The 16,947-nt window shown below is 36.7% G+C and overlaps 1 protein-coding gene across 3 annotated transcripts in view; it reads right to left on the reverse strand.

Moving 5' to 3' along the window:
* Positions 1–16,947, reverse strand: part of PRKG2 (protein kinase cGMP-dependent 2) — a 136,439-nt gene that overhangs the window by 65,994 nt on the left and 53,498 nt on the right. For 2 of the 3 annotated variants that reach the window (XM_024993286.2, NM_001144099.1), the window contains 5 exons: positions 11,723–11,800; positions 9,254–9,348; positions 6,231–6,299; positions 1,980–2,078; positions 345–498 (listed from right to left, as the gene is read on the reverse strand). In XM_024993286.2, the coding sequence (XP_024849054.1) occupies positions 345–498; positions 1,980–2,078; positions 6,231–6,299; positions 9,254–9,348; positions 11,723–11,800 (495 nt within the window). Of the gene's footprint in view, positions 1–344; positions 499–1,979; positions 2,079–6,230; positions 6,300–9,253; positions 9,349–11,722; positions 11,801–16,947 lie in introns of those variants that run through there. The other variant, XM_024993289.2, reaches the window with a different exon arrangement.

A 16,947-nucleotide genomic window follows, 5' to 3' on the forward strand; every position in this document is an offset into this window, starting at 1 on the left:
ATGAGTATAAGTATACATAAGTGTTACTGCTAAGAAATACACATTTTATGTTTTATAGCCTCTGGGGAAAGTTACTTGGTACATTCTGCAATAGCTGCCCTCAAGAAAAAAAGTCACAAAAGGATGTGGCATAGCAGCTGAAATAGCAGCTATATTATTACAAGTTATTTAGTAGCACACACCCACTATTATAAAATAGAGTGAAAACTGTACTCTCAATTATAGTCCAAAGTAACGTTTGGATAGCAATAACAATGCGAATATTCCTCCAAGATACACTGGAATACAAAACAAAACAAAAGTCAAAAGGCTTCTCTCAGATGCTTGAAACGTAAACCCCTTACAAGCTCAACTCTTCCGAACCCACCAACGCCCAGTGTTGCGATAATCTCAAGGTTCTGGAAGGGGGATGATGAGGAAAATCTGGCCACTTTCTCCTTCAGTTGAATCATCTCCAAAGAGAGTGCTTTGGACAGCTTCCAGCTAGACATGGATCTCCTGTACGAGAAAAGCGAAACTTTACATACGCTCCCTTAGGCAAAGCAGGGGTCACAGCACACATAAATCCCACCCTTACATCAGTCTTATTTCTGCCAGTAATTACTGCCCATAGTTGCCATAGAGTTTATCTCAACTTTTATAGAATCAGATTCAGTTACATCTGGGGAGAGAATCAACAGAAAATACAAATATAAAACAGATACACTCACACACAATAAAAAAGACAAATGTCAGACTGAGTCAGTGAGTGGTAAAAGTAGGTGAATTGTGTGGTATTTGAGATACATCTCAATAAAGCTGTTTAAAAAACAAAGAGTCAATGAGAGAAAAGAAAACCAGAAAAGAGAGCCATTTCCTTTGCTGCACCTACACGATGACACTGCACTGAGAATCTTTGCCGTATTTTGCTATTTTTGTTAGATTTCGAAGATTTCTCTGGCTGAACCAGAATAACTGCTTTGGGAAACATGAAAAATACATTTCTTACTTTACGCTTAAGTATTGTTATTTGGAAATACTCATTTTCCCCTCTTAATTAAAGTTTACTGCTCTGGGTTATATATTCATGAACCATTCTTACTACAAAAGATCTTTGGCACAAAAACTGCAAACATATTTCCTGCAAGAAAAAAAAATATGCAGTCTGCCTGAATGCTCTAATTAAACTCAAATATCAGTCTTCCAGAACTTTTGCCTCTTCAACTTTAATGGTACTGTCTGGTGAATACATGCTTAAGTATTCATTCTGCAAAATGTTTTAGCAAAGAATTTTCAAATAATTTTAATTCTACAAAGATTTTTTTTCCCTATGAACCAAAAACTATTTTCGTCAGTATTACTACATTTAGAACCCAACACAAAACCACTTGGGCAATAAATAGCTCTCTTAATTTTTTAAAAATATTTTTTTGATGCGGACCATTTTTAAAGTCTTTGTTGAATTTGTTAGAATATTGTTTCTGTTTTATGTTTTGGTTTTCCAGCCGCAAGGCATATGGGATCCTAGCTCCCTGGCCAGGGATTGAACCTACACCCCTTGCATCAGAAGATGAAGTCTTAACCACTGGACTGCCAGGGAAGTCCCACTCCCTTATATTCTGAAATAAGCCAGGTGCTGAATGCTATGCTGTTCCTTGGAATTCCTGTTTGATTTCCATAAGCAAGAGAGACTTCCTTTCTGAATTAGTATCCTTTTGAACCAAGTCACCAGTCAATGTAAAGAACTCTTTGCCAAGGCCTCCTATCAGGAAATTTCTCCCAAACATTACTACTCATCACCAAAAATAAGAAAATACTTATAGACTAAAATAATACCTACACTAGAGGTAATTGGTATCCTTTTTGTGGAAGAATAATTTAAAACAACTCCCCCAAATTTTCTAGTGACAACACACTAGAAGTTACCAATCACACCCTTCAGTTCCCTTCTTCATCAACTGCCAGAGTCACATCCAGCTTAGAAAAACATCTCCACTTACTTCGCATGTCTTTTTTCATCATCCCGGTTCAGGTTTGCCACATACCCTTCAAGATATTTCTGGAGTTCTTCAAAAGTCCCCACTGTTTGGTTGAATGTTCTAAATGAATGAAATGAATAAAACAAAATAAAAAGCTCAGGGCTGACGGTTAACCACTGCAACTTGCCATTCTTCTTCAGCTGATGAAAGCCTATTTGTATGGTTACTGAAAACTTTGCAAACTATTTTTCAATAACTTATTTACATTCAGGTTGCCATCACATGTAGATATAATAGTTATTGGAAGTTACATAATTGATACCATGAGTTTCTGAAAGCAAAGAGGCTATCAGTGAGAAGAGACATTTCTGTAATTTTCTGCCTTGTGGTTCAGATTTACCAATATTGTTCTTTGTTTTTAAGAAGATTGTGGAAAGGAAATAGGCTACATGATTTATGTACTGGGAGGTGAGTTTGGGGGAGAATGGATACATGTATATATATATGGCTGAGTCCCTTAGCTGTCTATCTGAAACTATCACAACATTGTTAATAAGCTATACTCTAATACAAAATAAAAAGTTAAAAACAAACAAAAAAACCCCAAAACAATGATTGACTTGTTACTGTAAACAAAAACAGTACATCATGAGCTTATGAATTAATAAACATTCAAAAAATACTTTCTAAAAAAGAGAGTGAAAAGGAAATAGGCTACATGATTCGATTACTACATCAACAGGTTACATGCATTACAGATTTTTATAATTTGCTTAATCAAATTAATCTATTTATTTTTAAAATCAAAAATAAAATTTACCTCTTCTTTGGCCCTAGATACTACTACTTATTTTATATTCCTAAATGATTAAGTCCAAATATTTTACCTTAATGGTTCTCCGAGGCTCAGCCAACATCTTTCCCTTGACTTCCCTCCCCTCAGGGATCACAGGCTTGTTACTGGTCCCATCTAATTGCCTTGTCTCCAGTTCCCCATCTCTGGGAATTCTTACATAGGGAACTGCCCATGAGAAAAAAATAGTCTCCTTCCTCACCTAACAAATTTATCTTCTGGATTATTCTTCCAGTGCATCCCGCACTCCACACAATCTACCTTGATTCATCATTGCCAGGGTGGTGCTCTTCCCCACGAAAACCAGTATCCTTCTAAAAACCATGCTTTACGCACCCCAGTAAATCTTAAGCTCTTGGACTTAACAAAATGAAAGGAATGAAAATTTACCTCAAGCTACCTAAAACTAATAAACCTTATTAATGTACTGATGCCACATACTGCCTAGCCCTGAAGACCTCTATCCACATTTAACTGATCACCAACCTATACTTACATTATTAAGTATATCTATTTTTCTTTTTTAGAGTTTTTGACGGGAGCCATTTTTAACGTTTTTACTGAATTTGTTACAATACTGTTTCTGTTTTATGTTTTGGATTTGTGGCCATGAGGCACATGGGCTCTTAGTTCCCCAGCCAGGGATCGAACCCACACCTCCAGTAATGGAAAGTGAAGTCTAAATCATTGGACCACTATGGAAGTCTGGATATTTTTCATTCCCCATTCAAATCTACTCTCTTCTCTACCCTGCTCTGGGAACTGTCCTTTGCTGACTAGAGAAGTGAGAAACAAAACAATATTATTTCAAATTTCCAAGGGTTGAAATTTTCAAGTAAAAGTAAATACTTCTTGTATATGTCACCATTACCTTGCTATGAAACTAACTGAAGGATTGTTGTAAACAAATTTTATGTTTTAACTGCAAGTGACATTGGTGTCAGAGTTCTCTAGAAAATCCCTGCAAACTAAAGCCAAGTTTAAACAGCTACAACATTCCAGTTGTAACTTTCAAATATGTATTTTTAAAGGAGATGAATTAGAAAAGAAGAAATAAAGAGGCATAGGCTTTCAGCCACTACATTGCATTGCAAGGATGGTGCCCTTTATTCAGACAACATCTGAATCATTTCCTGTATGCCAAGGACTCTGTCAAATGCTGGCACAGCAACAGCAGTGAACAAAGTAAATGCTTCTGTTCTCATGAAGGAGCTGAAGTGTGGGAAGACAGATGCTAAACAAAGCCATCACATCAAGTGTGAACCATGGTGTGAGGGCACTATGGGAAAATTATCATGGGATCCTAATCTAGCCTTATAAGTGATAACTACAATGATCATACAATTGATCATCCAAAATGAATGCTTTTCAGAGTGAATTGGACAGCCAAAATATTAGAATAACCAGAACTGTCCCAGGAAATTCAGGATGTAGGTCAACAGTCATACCTGATGTCCAGTTTCTCTCACACACAGAATAAATTCATGTAACTTTTAATGTCTCACTGTGTCTAACAGGTCAGTACCTTGTATGTTATAAGAATCTCAACTATGCATATGTAAATTATGCATTTGAAAAGTATATGTTTCCAAATAATTTATAAAATCTATAAAAACCACTCAATCCTTTATATGGATTATGAATACATGAGATATTGCACAAACATTTGGTTAAGTGACTACAATGAATTTTTAATCCTAGCATTTCAGAGCAATTCATAAGATCTTACCACATACACACAGCTAAAGCTCTTTAGTGCACACATGTATTTTTAAGGAACTCATACAGAAAACAATGCAATACCATATCAATGTATTTGAGAGCTGCCAGCAAAGATTACCTTCATCTGAACATACCTGCACTTTCTAACCCCATGCCTTTTTATTTTTTAAGTTTTACTTCACCTGGAAAGACTTCTACATTTCCTCTTGGCCTAGAATTTTAAGCCCCAATTTCACACTTAAAAAATAAAGTAAAACTTTTCCCACTTCACTGTACTGTGACTGCTTCTCTTTCTGAACACATGCTGTGGGAACCTAATGGCATGGTGGAAAGACTGTTAAAAGGAACTAGAAGACCTGGGCAGGAGCCTTTGCTCCATTTCAGATGATACTGTTGGGGCAGTTCTTGAACCGACCTGAACTCACTTTCCTTATCTGTAAGGGAAAGATTAAAGAAACTCAAAGTGATACTAAGAATTTTTATTCTATGTGTAAAGATGAATGTTAACTAGACTTACTGTAGTGATCATTTTGCAATATATACATATATTGGATGATTATGTTGTACCCCTGAAACTAGTATAATGTTATATGTCAATTATACCTCAATTAAAATATAATTAAATAAAAATTGTTAATTGTTTAGGCATGTTATAGTATTGTGGTCATGTACTACAAATAACACTTAGCTTTTAGAGATGCTACTAAAATTCATAGAAGAGATAATTTTATGCTTCTGATTTGCTTGAAAATAGTATGGAGAAGATAGGAAGGAGATGGCAAAGCAGTACAGGTAAGGTTTTAAATGATAATCGCTATACTTGCATGACACAATATCATCTTATTTTTTAATATGTTTGAAACTTTTCATAATAAAAAGATTTTATAAAATAATCCAAAGTTCTTTTCAGCTCTAAATCTCTATGATGCTATGTTCAATAAATAGTGTATTTAATTAGCAATCACTTACATACTCCTGTGACACTCGTCATTATCCTATTTCATATCAGCATTTCATAACAGTATGCCCTGTTTCTTTGACTACAGGTGGCCTAGCTCTGGTATACTTGAATTTCCTTTTTTATATCTAGATTTATATCAACAAATATCCAACTGATTAATGACAGATTGAAGGAGTCAGATTCAAATATGATTCGAAGTGAGTTAAGGACACAAACTGAGATATTCTAAAAAATAACCTCAGACACTTAGAGATGAATGTTGACACACATCTCTTCCAAATTACTACAAGTGTTAAAACTTCTCTGGAAATACATCTAGCTAATAAGCATTTCATATTTTGAGAGAGATAGGTTTTGTTAAATTTTTGACTGCTTAGAGCATTTTACAAATAAATTATGAAACTCTTCAGTGTGCGGTGTGTGGAAAAATCCATGAGTCCTAACAAGCTTGTTTCTCTGGAAGATGCAGAATTTAAATCAGTCTATTGCTGATATTTATGTACAAACTCTGCTCACAAAATATTTAGCCCATCAGCATCTGCCACTGCCACAGACAGATTCAGATCAGAAGGCCTGGTTCCTTCCCATGAATTTTAATAGAATGTCCTCGCAGCTGAGGATTGGCCAGCGTTTCCAAATGGTGATGAATGGGAAGACAGATGGGCCCTTGGAGTAACAGAAGGCCGAGTCTTCAAAGGTGGCAATTGCTGGCATTCTCTAACATCAGTATACTCACTCTCGATCTATAACCAGGCATGCGACATCATTTTCCTCGGCGATAATGTTAGCTGATCTGACATCTTCACTGCAGACAAAAACAGGAAAAGTCAATTTTCTAGTGAGAAATTAGACATCTATTTTTATTAGCGAATCTGCGACTGATATGAAACACCATCACTTAAACCTTCCAAAGATGATGTGTTTCTGTAACATCATAATTTACACTCCACCCCTTCCCCCCCAAAAAAGGATTTGAAATGTGTCCTAAAAATATGATGTGCACGAGGAATCCAGAGGAGAATAAGATAAATGCTCTGGGAACATCAAGGAGTTGGTGAGCGCAACCATGTATGGAATTTCATTCTGTGTTCTGTGCCAGTGCAACTAAAATAGCTCTCCTGTGATCAAACAGGAACTGCTAATTAATAAGCAGCCAAAATTGAAATGAACTGATCAAAGAAATTTATAAGAAAACCCTTAGTGAGTAACTTATAATGAACCAAACAAGAAGAAAACCCAAAGAAAGTGCCATATCACCCAGTGAATTAAAGAAATATTAAAACCTTTCATTTTATAGTCTAAGATGTACAGTTTCCATGAAAATCCCTGAAATCAAAACATGTCTTACAACTGACAGTGAGTCAGAATGTAATTAATAGCTCTGTCTTTCTTTCTCAGGGGTGGACAATATATTAGGAACTCTTACTGTTGTTCCCTTAAATACAATGAGTTATGGCATATGATCTAATGATGGTAAATTTAATTACTAATGAATACCAAGGGTCAAGCATCAGAGAAAGTATTTCTGTAGGTACCTCTATTTATATTATTTTTCTTCCTCTATTAATCACAAACTAGAGACCCCGAGGAAAGGTACATCCATATGATACCCAGTGCTCTGAAAGTTATTGTATTTAAGGTAGCCTATAGCGGCAAGCATATTAAGACTGCTTTTAACAACTTCACGAAAAATGGCATCACACAAAGTAGAGTTCCCTCATCTTCCATTAGTGACAGGACAGGGAAGACTTTGACAGCCTATCTCTCATTCCACAGAGGTCCCCTATCCACATCACTGGCTTCCAGAGACTTCAGACATAACCCACAGCCCCTCCCAAGTTTACAGGGTCCTAGGTAGAAAACATTGGTGAGAACATTTCAGCTTAATGTGCTTTTGAGTTGGGAGCTGGGTAGCTTATTCTCGACTTGTATGTGTGTAGATATCTATACAGATATGATCCTGGAGATTGGTCAATTATTTGATTTGTAAGTTCAAAAAAAAAAGAGGCATGGCATCCTTTTCACTTGTCAGTGTCATGATTTTGACTAGGAATATCCTCTACAAAAAGTTTATAAATATTAGATGTTTACAAATACACATATGTTTCTTTCATAATAACTGTGTAAGTGTCATAGATTTATTTTTGCACATAAAATGCTGAAGGAACTCCTGGGGCTATTTAACATCAAATCATGGAAATACACAGAATATAAGGAATACTGAATCAGTCAGTGGCCCTAAAGAGAGACAGCATAAAAATACACAAAAATGAAAAAAATATATGTATCCAACTGTCCTTCTCATTGACTCTAGCTTTACGTTTTAAATGCTTTGGGGAGCAGAGTGTCTTTATTAAATATAAATTCCCATGTTTCTCATGGGAAAATACTATAATTGGCTGGCTGCAACAGAGAACATAAATTATTTCAGATCCAGCATAACCAGACAGCATTTTTCCTTTCAAAGAGTTATTTTGAGTCTGTGGTGTATTTATAAAGTTCTCTGCACTTTTAGTAATTTTGCTTTAGTAATTTAGACTTTAGTAATTTTGCTTGGGGGTATGACAAAAGTAATGTGCTAATGTTAAGAACAAACACATTGAAGTCTTGAATAATATTACATGATTGTATTACGAGTGTATTCATATTCTGTCATAAAAAAGCAAACAAGAAAAGGATTATTTCCCTGTTATTGAAACAAGTTCATTACCAGCTAGAAAACGGAAAACAAAAATTCAACTTGTCTTTAAATTCAATTTTTAAATTGTTTACAAAATAACCATAACTTAGCTTACTAAGTTTTTAAGTAGTTTAATTTTCTTTAAAAACTAAGAGCTTTATGATTTTTAAAGAATCAAATTTGTTTTCAGGTAATTTATGAAGATTTTTTCATTGCTCTGTACTTAATGTAATCCTAACATGTCAATCAGCAGAACTTGTAGGCTTCACAGACAAAAATTAAAAAGGAAGAAATGTGAGCAGAATGCTACTCATTTTTATAAGCATAAAGATGAAATAAAAAGTATTTAGTAATAACAAATTTTAAGTGTTTCCTTAACTAATTTCAAGCATTCATTTAAAAACATGTAGTTAAAAAAAAGTGTGTTGTTCAAAATTCTAACTTGATCTTTTATAAAGTTATCTTATTTAAGAAAATTTTTTTTAGACTTGAGGTTGTTTTCTGAATTTCAGGAAGCACATAATGCCTTCTGAGACATTTGATTAATCTTTACAAATGTTTTTCCATAAGTTAGGTCAACAGTAAATAAACTCATATCTCAAAAGGCCAAAGGTTCAGGTAGAAATGTCAAATACACTATTTTGAGCTGTTTTTAAAACTTCCAAAATAAGCCTATAAAAATCCTTGAGAAAATATTACTTTTGACATAATGATTTAAAATCACAAAAATATGGGAAGTCATTATTTGATCATTTTTAAAGGGTAAAACAGGAATATATAAAAACACGTTCTTACAGGAAAATTAAAATTTTCACTTTCTTTCTCTCTTTTAAACTAAAAATTCTAATAGAACACCAATTTTATTTTCACTAGCAAACTTAGATTTCCTGAATGTCTTCCTCTGGAAAATTAGGACACTTATTTCCTGCTTAACAATGAAATTTTAAGAAGTCAGTAAAATTGCCATTTATTTCCTTGATAATTGGTAGCTCTATTTGACAACTCTACATGGGTAAGAAGTACACATGTAAAACAACCAAAGAATTATTTAAGTGTGGTATACAAATTCATGAACTCACCTGATAAGAGCTTTTTCTCCAAAATATTCTCCTTTCTGCAGTGTTTTTATTAGCTGTGGTTGATCATGGCCTTCAGTACTTTGAGTGACTTTTACCTAAATGATGTCAAATAATATAAGAAAAGAGAGAGAGAAGAAGAAAAAAGGAGAATCTGAACACATACCCATTCAACCAGACTCTCCTGAGCCATATAAACTTGATTCAACAAGGAAAAAAAGACAAGTCTTTGCTTTATTCTTGCAGTAGTTACAATCATCTAACTATAGTCATTTCATTTGGGTGGACTGAGAAATCCTGTGATTCAACACAATCAAATGACTCCACCTTTTGTAAGAGGAAGGTTTCATTCAAATCTCACTGCTCAAACTATTTTACATGAATCCAGTTATTTCTTCCTAGGGATACTCAAGGAAAATAATAATGGCCCTATGGGAAATTTATTTTTTCAAAAAACCAAACGGGGTTGACAAATCGATCAAGAATAAGACTGAATATCAGGAATTCTGAATCTCATGTTCCTGACTAACTTGATTTCTGTGTACCCTCTAAAACTGAAAGAAAAATGAGTATATGGAGGAGAGTCCACAACTTTCATGAGAGTCTCAGTGTGATCCACAGTCCAGGAAGCCAGAGTCAAACAAAAACGTCAATATTCCTTTTTGTGGCTAGAATTATTCCAGTTCAACATGCTAAGAAGTGTTGCTTTGTCCTGGTTTGAAGTTCTGATGAACATTTATTAATAAATTTCAAAAAGTTTAAATGATAAATGCAATTTATTAACCAGAATTCTTTCAAACCATGAGGTCCAGGTTGGGGAGAAATGATGAAAAGTGGTGCAGAGTGTTCAAGAGTTTCTGAAACTATTTTGTCAACTTTTTTCCATTGCTGGGGGCTCTGTCCAAAGTTCAACAACAAAGCAGTTTACAAAGGGCAGTGTCTAATGCTGTGATGATAAACTCTTCCGGGGAAGAAAGAGTGTCAGTAAAAAGCTGACCCTTCAGAGACATAGATGCTTAAGATTTTATCCTTTTCTTCAGTATTTCACAAATGCTTTTTGTCTCTGAGGAACACTGCAAAGAGTCAACCTAGGAACAACTGGCAACATGTTATCCACTCAATATCTAGGTAAAGGAATATATTTCATCAGTTCAGTTCAGTTCAGTTCAGTCGCTCAGTTGTGTCCGACTCTTTGCGACCCCATGAATCGCAGCATGCCAGGCCTCCCTGTCCATCACCAACTCCTGGAGTTCACTCAGATTCACGTCCATCGAGTCAGTGATGCCATCCAGCCATCTCATCCTCTGTCGTCCCCTTCTCCTCCTGCCTCCAATCCCTCCCAGCATCAGTCTTTTCCAATAAGTCAACTCTTCGGATGAGGTGGCCAAAGTCCTGGAGTTTCAGCTTCAGCATCATTCCTTCCAAAGAAATCCCAGGGCTGATCTCCTTCAGAATGGACTGGTTGGATCTCCTTGCAGTCCAAAGGACTCTCAAGAGTCTTCTCCAACACCACAGTTCAAAAGCATCAATTCTTCAGCGCTCAGCTTTCTTCACAGTCCAACTCTCACATCCATACATCAACGCTGGAAAAACCATAGCCTTAACTAGACAGACCTTTGTTGGCAAAGTAATGTCTCTGCTTTTGAATATGCTATCTAGATTGGTCATAACTTTTCTTCCAAGGAGTAAGTGTCTTTTAATTTCATGGCTGCAGTCAGCATTTGTGGTAATTTTGGAGCCCCCCAAAATAAAGTCTGACACTGTTTCCACTGTTTCCCCATCTATTTCCCATGAAGTGATGGGACCAGATGCCATGATCTTCCTTTTCTGAATGTTGAGCTTTAAGCCAACTTTTTCACTATCCTCTTTCACTTTCATCAAGAGGCTTTTTAATTCCTCTTCACTTTAGTGTAAATATGTTGCATATATTAGTGCAAATTTTTCATCAGCATCTAAATCGACTTGAGCTGCTGTGTATGAATTCAAGTTCTCAATCATATTGTTCTATTGCATGATGCCTGATTGTGCTGTCAGTTATCTAGTTCATTCTCTACCTGTTGTTTGTCTACCTGTGGGATAGGAAAATATTACAGCCCTCGATCTAGAACCCTTGGGCTGAGAATCACACAATCATAGCTGGAAGGGACCTTTAGAAATAATCCAGTCATTTTACACACAATGAAATGAGGTCCAAAGAAAGTCAAGTGACCTGACTAAGGTCACCAAGAAATTAGTATTGCAGCCGGAACCCATGATAAGTCTCCTGTGGCCCCAAACCCAGTGTTCAGACCGCATCCCCTTCCCCCTCCTCCAACCCTCACTTCCCCAGGTGTCTTCTGAGCAGAAGCTCCGTTACCTGCTCAACGCAGACAGACAACTTAGGCTGCAATGCACAACACTGCTGCTTTTATGGCAAACAGATTTGAAATGCTTCTTTAGATTTACATTAAGCAAGCTTTCATTAATATTTACCTTTCCTTTTGCTAAAATGAAAAACGTACTTCCTTCCTCGCCCTCTCTAATAATGTAATCTCCTTTGTCATAGTATTCCTATTGGGATGAAAGAAAAAGAAAAGGTTAGATGCAGCAGAGATATACAGATGAAGACATAAATGAGACGAACATTCCATACCCACTTCTGCTATTTTTTGCTTACTGTAACTGTGATCTTCTTAAATATTGTAGTCAAAAGCCATGGAAAAGTAAGAAGACTTTTGCTTGTTTATCTGAATTTATGTTTATCTTTCACATACACACAAAAAATATTCACCTGGAATATTGTCAGGCATGGACACAGAAGACATGAAGAGAAATGAGAGCAAGGTAATTATCGGAGATACTCAAGTGAGCTTCACCCAAATAATCTAAATATAAGCTGTTGAGAGAGCTGCAACAATCTGAAACTGGGTCTAGAGTTTAGAAAAAGGGCAAACATTATCTTATAAACTGAAAATACTATCCCCACTGGGTATGGAGTAATATCAGTCTCAATTCTTATTCTTTCCAGAGCAATGGTTGGAAACATTATACGCAATCTATATGAAAGGAGCTCTTTCATATGGATTCTCTCCAAAGATTTATATTATGAAAGGTTGACATTAGAATTTTTTACATGTAAATTCTGTTCTTCAACAAAGTTTAAACTCACGAAATCTCAAATTATCACTTATTTCTTCGTTTCCCTCATATAAGTGTGTATAATCAGAGAATTTTGGGGCAGGGAAAAGTAATTCATCCACCTGTCAGACCAAAAGAGTAATTCAGTCTCTTAGAAAATACAAGATGGATTAAACTGTCCATCCCTACTTTCCTTTAATTTGATATTGCCTCAGAGTCATAGAACTAAGATGGATATCTTAATTTATACAAGCAAAAATGGGCTTATTTAATTTTTGTAAAAGGCATAAAGAACAACATAATAGCTCCCTTATTTTTCTTTTAGAGTTGAAAATAAAATCCAGACAACACTACTTTTGTGTCTGCTATATTTTAGTACCTTTTTTGGTTATTTACACTTAAAACAGATTTACACTATAGAATAAGTATTACTCCTGATACTAATAAACATGCCTTTTATTTACCTAGCACATTGTACGTTTTGCAAGACATTTCAATGTCTTGTGGTAGGAAGCACAGTATCTTCAGGGAAAAAGTACTTTCAAGCCATAGAAATATAGATTCAAATCTATATTCTATATTCAAATCTATATTCATTCAAAGTGATGAATTTCACTTTCATCAATCCACAAAATTCAAATAACATTTACTTTCAAAGACTGAGAGAATATAAGTACATTATTTTTCTATTGCATCTGTAAGAAAATAACCACATAGTGGCTTGGAACAACCTCCATTTATTATCTCAGTTTCTGCGGGTCAGAGAGTCGAGGCATGGTGTGGCTCAACAGAATTTCTGTGTTTTGGGTCTCTCAAGATTGAACTCAACGTGTGTCAGTAGGGCTGTGTTCCTTTCTGGAGACTCCAGGAAAAAACTTGCTCTCAAGTTTCATCATATTGTTGGCAGAATGTAGTTCATGGAGGTTGTAGAACATGGTTCCATTTCCCTGTAGGCTGTGAGCTGGGGGCTGCCTCTTAGCACCCAGAGACTTCTTTCCTGTCCTTTCATGGAGCCTGCTATGTTTCAGAACCAACAGTTGCACATGGCATTTTTCATACACTTGAAACCTCTCTGACTCCCACTTCTGCTGCATCTCTCTGACTCCAGCCAGGGAAAATTCTCTGCTCATAAGGGCTCATGTAATAATATTTGACCCACCTAGACAGTCGAAGGTAATCTCCCTATTTTAAGGTCCTAAACCTTAACTGGGCTTCCCAGGTGGCACTAGTGGTAAAGAACCTGCCTGCCAATGCAGGAGCCGTTGAGAGATGCAGGTTCAGCCCCTGGGTTGGGAAGATCCCCTGGAGGAGAGCATGGTAACCCACTCAAGTATTCTTGGCAGTACTCAGGGCTTCCCTGATAGCTCCGTTGGTAAAGAATCTGCCTGCAAGGCAGGAGACCCCAGTTCTATTCCTGAGTTGGGAATATCCACTGGAGAAGGGAAAAAGCTACCCACTCCAGTATTCTGGCCTGGAGAACTCCATGGACTGTATAGTCCATGGGGTCATAAAGGGTCGGACAGGACTGAGCAACTTTCACTTTCATTGGGCTTCCCTTAAGAGTCTGCCTGCAATGCAGGAGACTTGGGTTCTATCCCCGGGTCAAGAAGATCCCTGGAGAAGGAAATGGCAACGCACTCCAGTATTCTTGCCTGGAGAATTCCATGGACAGAGGAGCCTAGCAGGCTACAGTCCATGGGGTCACAAAGAGTCAGACACAACTGAGTGACCTTCACTTCACTTTACTTCACTAGAAACCTTAATTACATATTTAAAGTTGCTTATGCCATGTAACATAACACATTCATGTTCCAGGATTCAGGGTCTAGACAATTACTTGGAGGAAGTCCATTTTCGCCTACCACCAGAAGTCAACTAAAGATAATAATTTTTGATTAATTAAAAGCACCTGAAACATAGCAAATGATTAATGATTGCTATGTTAAGGAGGAGGATGAGAATGGTTTGCTTAGCTGTTACTTAAATCTGACTTCAGTTTCCTATTCTGTCGAATTGAGATGCTATGATCTACCACTCCTAACAATGTGTGAGGACTAGGTGAGACAGTCAAGTTGGTGACTATTAATTCCTGTGAAAGAGGCTGTGAGTTGGTCATTAATGTTTTTCACAGGTAAACTGCATTCCCCAGCCTCCCTGCTATTAGCTGTGGCCACGGGATTAACTTCTAGCTGTAAGAGTCTGAATAGAAGTGACACATGCCATTTCCATACCAAGCCCCTGATCCGTTGCAGACATGTGCCTTCATACTTGTGCCCCAGTGGCAATGGCATGACCAGGAGAGATCTTGGGAGAGGGACCGTGTTAAAGATGGCAGAATAGCCAGCAGCTAAAGTTCTTGAAGGATTCTGTCTAGCCACCCAGGACCATTCTCCCTGGACTGCTATGTGGGCAAGAACAAACTTCTATTTTACTTGGAAAATAATATTTTGAGTTTTTTACATCACAGGCTGCTTACTCAACTTTCTTATTTTAGCTCTATCACAAATGTTGACTCCATTCAAGCACGATTTTACTGTTGAGATGACTGTGATCCAGGAAGGTTGAGTGACCATGATACCTCAGTCCAGGCATCTTCATGAGAGAGCGAAGGTTCAGTTCTCTTTACTGAAACTGCTGGTTTTAGGGGTGACGTGGGACACACTCCTGTTTCAATCAGCCTGCTCTCAGTCTCTCCTGTTCCCTTCTCAATCCCAGCCCCTCTTACCCAAAAGGAATCGAAGGAATCTGGAGAGCTTCTGAACTGCTAATAGGCTGTTCCTTCAGTTATTATATAGCCTCTGGTCTGCGTGGATGTGCAGCTTTAATTTCTATCTGTCAGATAAACTAAGAGAGAAGCTAGAAAGGGAACACTGAGAAAGAGCTTTGTTGTTTCCTAAGCGGCAAGGTTCCTAACAGTATTTTTCCTAGTGATGGGTCTTTGTCACCCAAAACCATGGGAGGAAGATAAATAATACCTCCCAGTGTGTTGACAGTAACTTCATAGATCAGAAAAGGCTGGGGATGTAGGTCAGACCAAAAATATATAGTGGTAAGTACTGGCTATGATGCCAGACTGGCCAGTGTTTGTCAACTGGGGAGTGTAGCCAGTCTAGCCAGGGTGGTCACCAAGACCAAAAAGAGAACTGCAAACATTGTGGTTTATTGTCCTGCGGTTACACTGCAAAGGGTCCCTTAGAGGAGCAAGAAGCAAGACCCTACCCTGTGAAGCAATGGTTTTTGGACATTTTTTACTCTGGCCTACAGTAATTAAATACGTTTTACATGTATGCCCACATACACACATGTGAACATGGACACACACATTTGTATAAAACAAACATATTTGAACAACACTTATGCTTACTACTCGGATTTTTTAAAATTGTTCCTCTAAATTGATTTGATGACCTACTAATGAGTTGTGCCCCGCAGTCTAAAAAAGATGTTTTAAAAGAAGGTGTCTAAAAACCCTGAGAGTAGTTATTTAGTATTATGGTAAGACAGGAAAAAAAGGAAATCAATTCCAGGGCAAACTGAGAGGCAGAGGTCAGAAGAAAACATAAACAGCAACAGTTAAAGATGAAAGAGTTTTTTTATGTAAAGAAAATGCTCATTCTGTGATAGCAAAATGCTAGAGCCTGAGTGTCTGTAAATAGAAAATATGAAACTAGAATTAAAATCCAAGTTGATAGAAGGCAAAGACAAAGAAGAAAGCCTATGATTGCCTTAGCTTCTTCAGTGTGTGGCTTGAAATCTTCATTACAAATACTATTGATGATACACAGAGGTATGATCAGAAACACACACTTACCCACACACACACCCTGCATCATGTGACCATTTACCTAAGTTGATTGTTTAAAAAACTGTATACAGACTAGTAAAACCCATCACATTATTGTAAAGTAATTATCCCCCAATTAAAATAGATAGATTAAAATACACACACTATATTCAGTTATTTGGGTTTGTTACCAGCTGTTTTTTCGCTTGTCCAAGTTATTTATCTCAGAAATTTTAAATCAAACACATCTGGATCAGGTGAACCCTGTCAACCATTCAGGCATAATTTAGTGTCTGATGCCTTATCAGAGCCTACAAAATGAAAACCAACAGCAATTCCTCCATTTGGGTGAACAGTATGGGATTTTGTAACTGAAACACTGAGAAAGCCCTTAGAGATGTGGTCTACCACGCCTTTATTTGATAGATGAGGAGACCTTGATCCCCACCACAATTGACGTCTGCAATGAACAGACACTTGACCACAAACCCTAATCTCCAGACTTTGGACTAGTTAACTTTCTCACCGAGCAGCCCAGACTTTAACTAACAGGTCCATAAACTGGCAAAATCCACAATTATCTCAACTTTCTTATGGTTCTGGGTGTAATCATTAAATTGAGAAAAAACTCACTGGCTTATGCAAGTGTTAGCAGGAAATATAAGAAAGGAAGATTAGACTTTCCAAAAATGATAAAAAATGGAAATCTTGTGAATGAAGAGGCAGACTGTGGCAAACCCAAAATACATGTATTCTTTTCATAATTTTAAACTTTAATAAGGCTAAAAATTGTATG

The sequence above is a fragment of the Bos taurus genome, chromosome 6, assembly GCF_002263795.3.
Source record: "Bos taurus isolate L1 Dominette 01449 registration number 42190680 breed Hereford chromosome 6, ARS-UCD2.0, whole genome shotgun sequence".
Classification (NCBI taxonomy): domain Eukaryota; kingdom Metazoa; phylum Chordata; class Mammalia; order Artiodactyla; family Bovidae; genus Bos; species Bos taurus.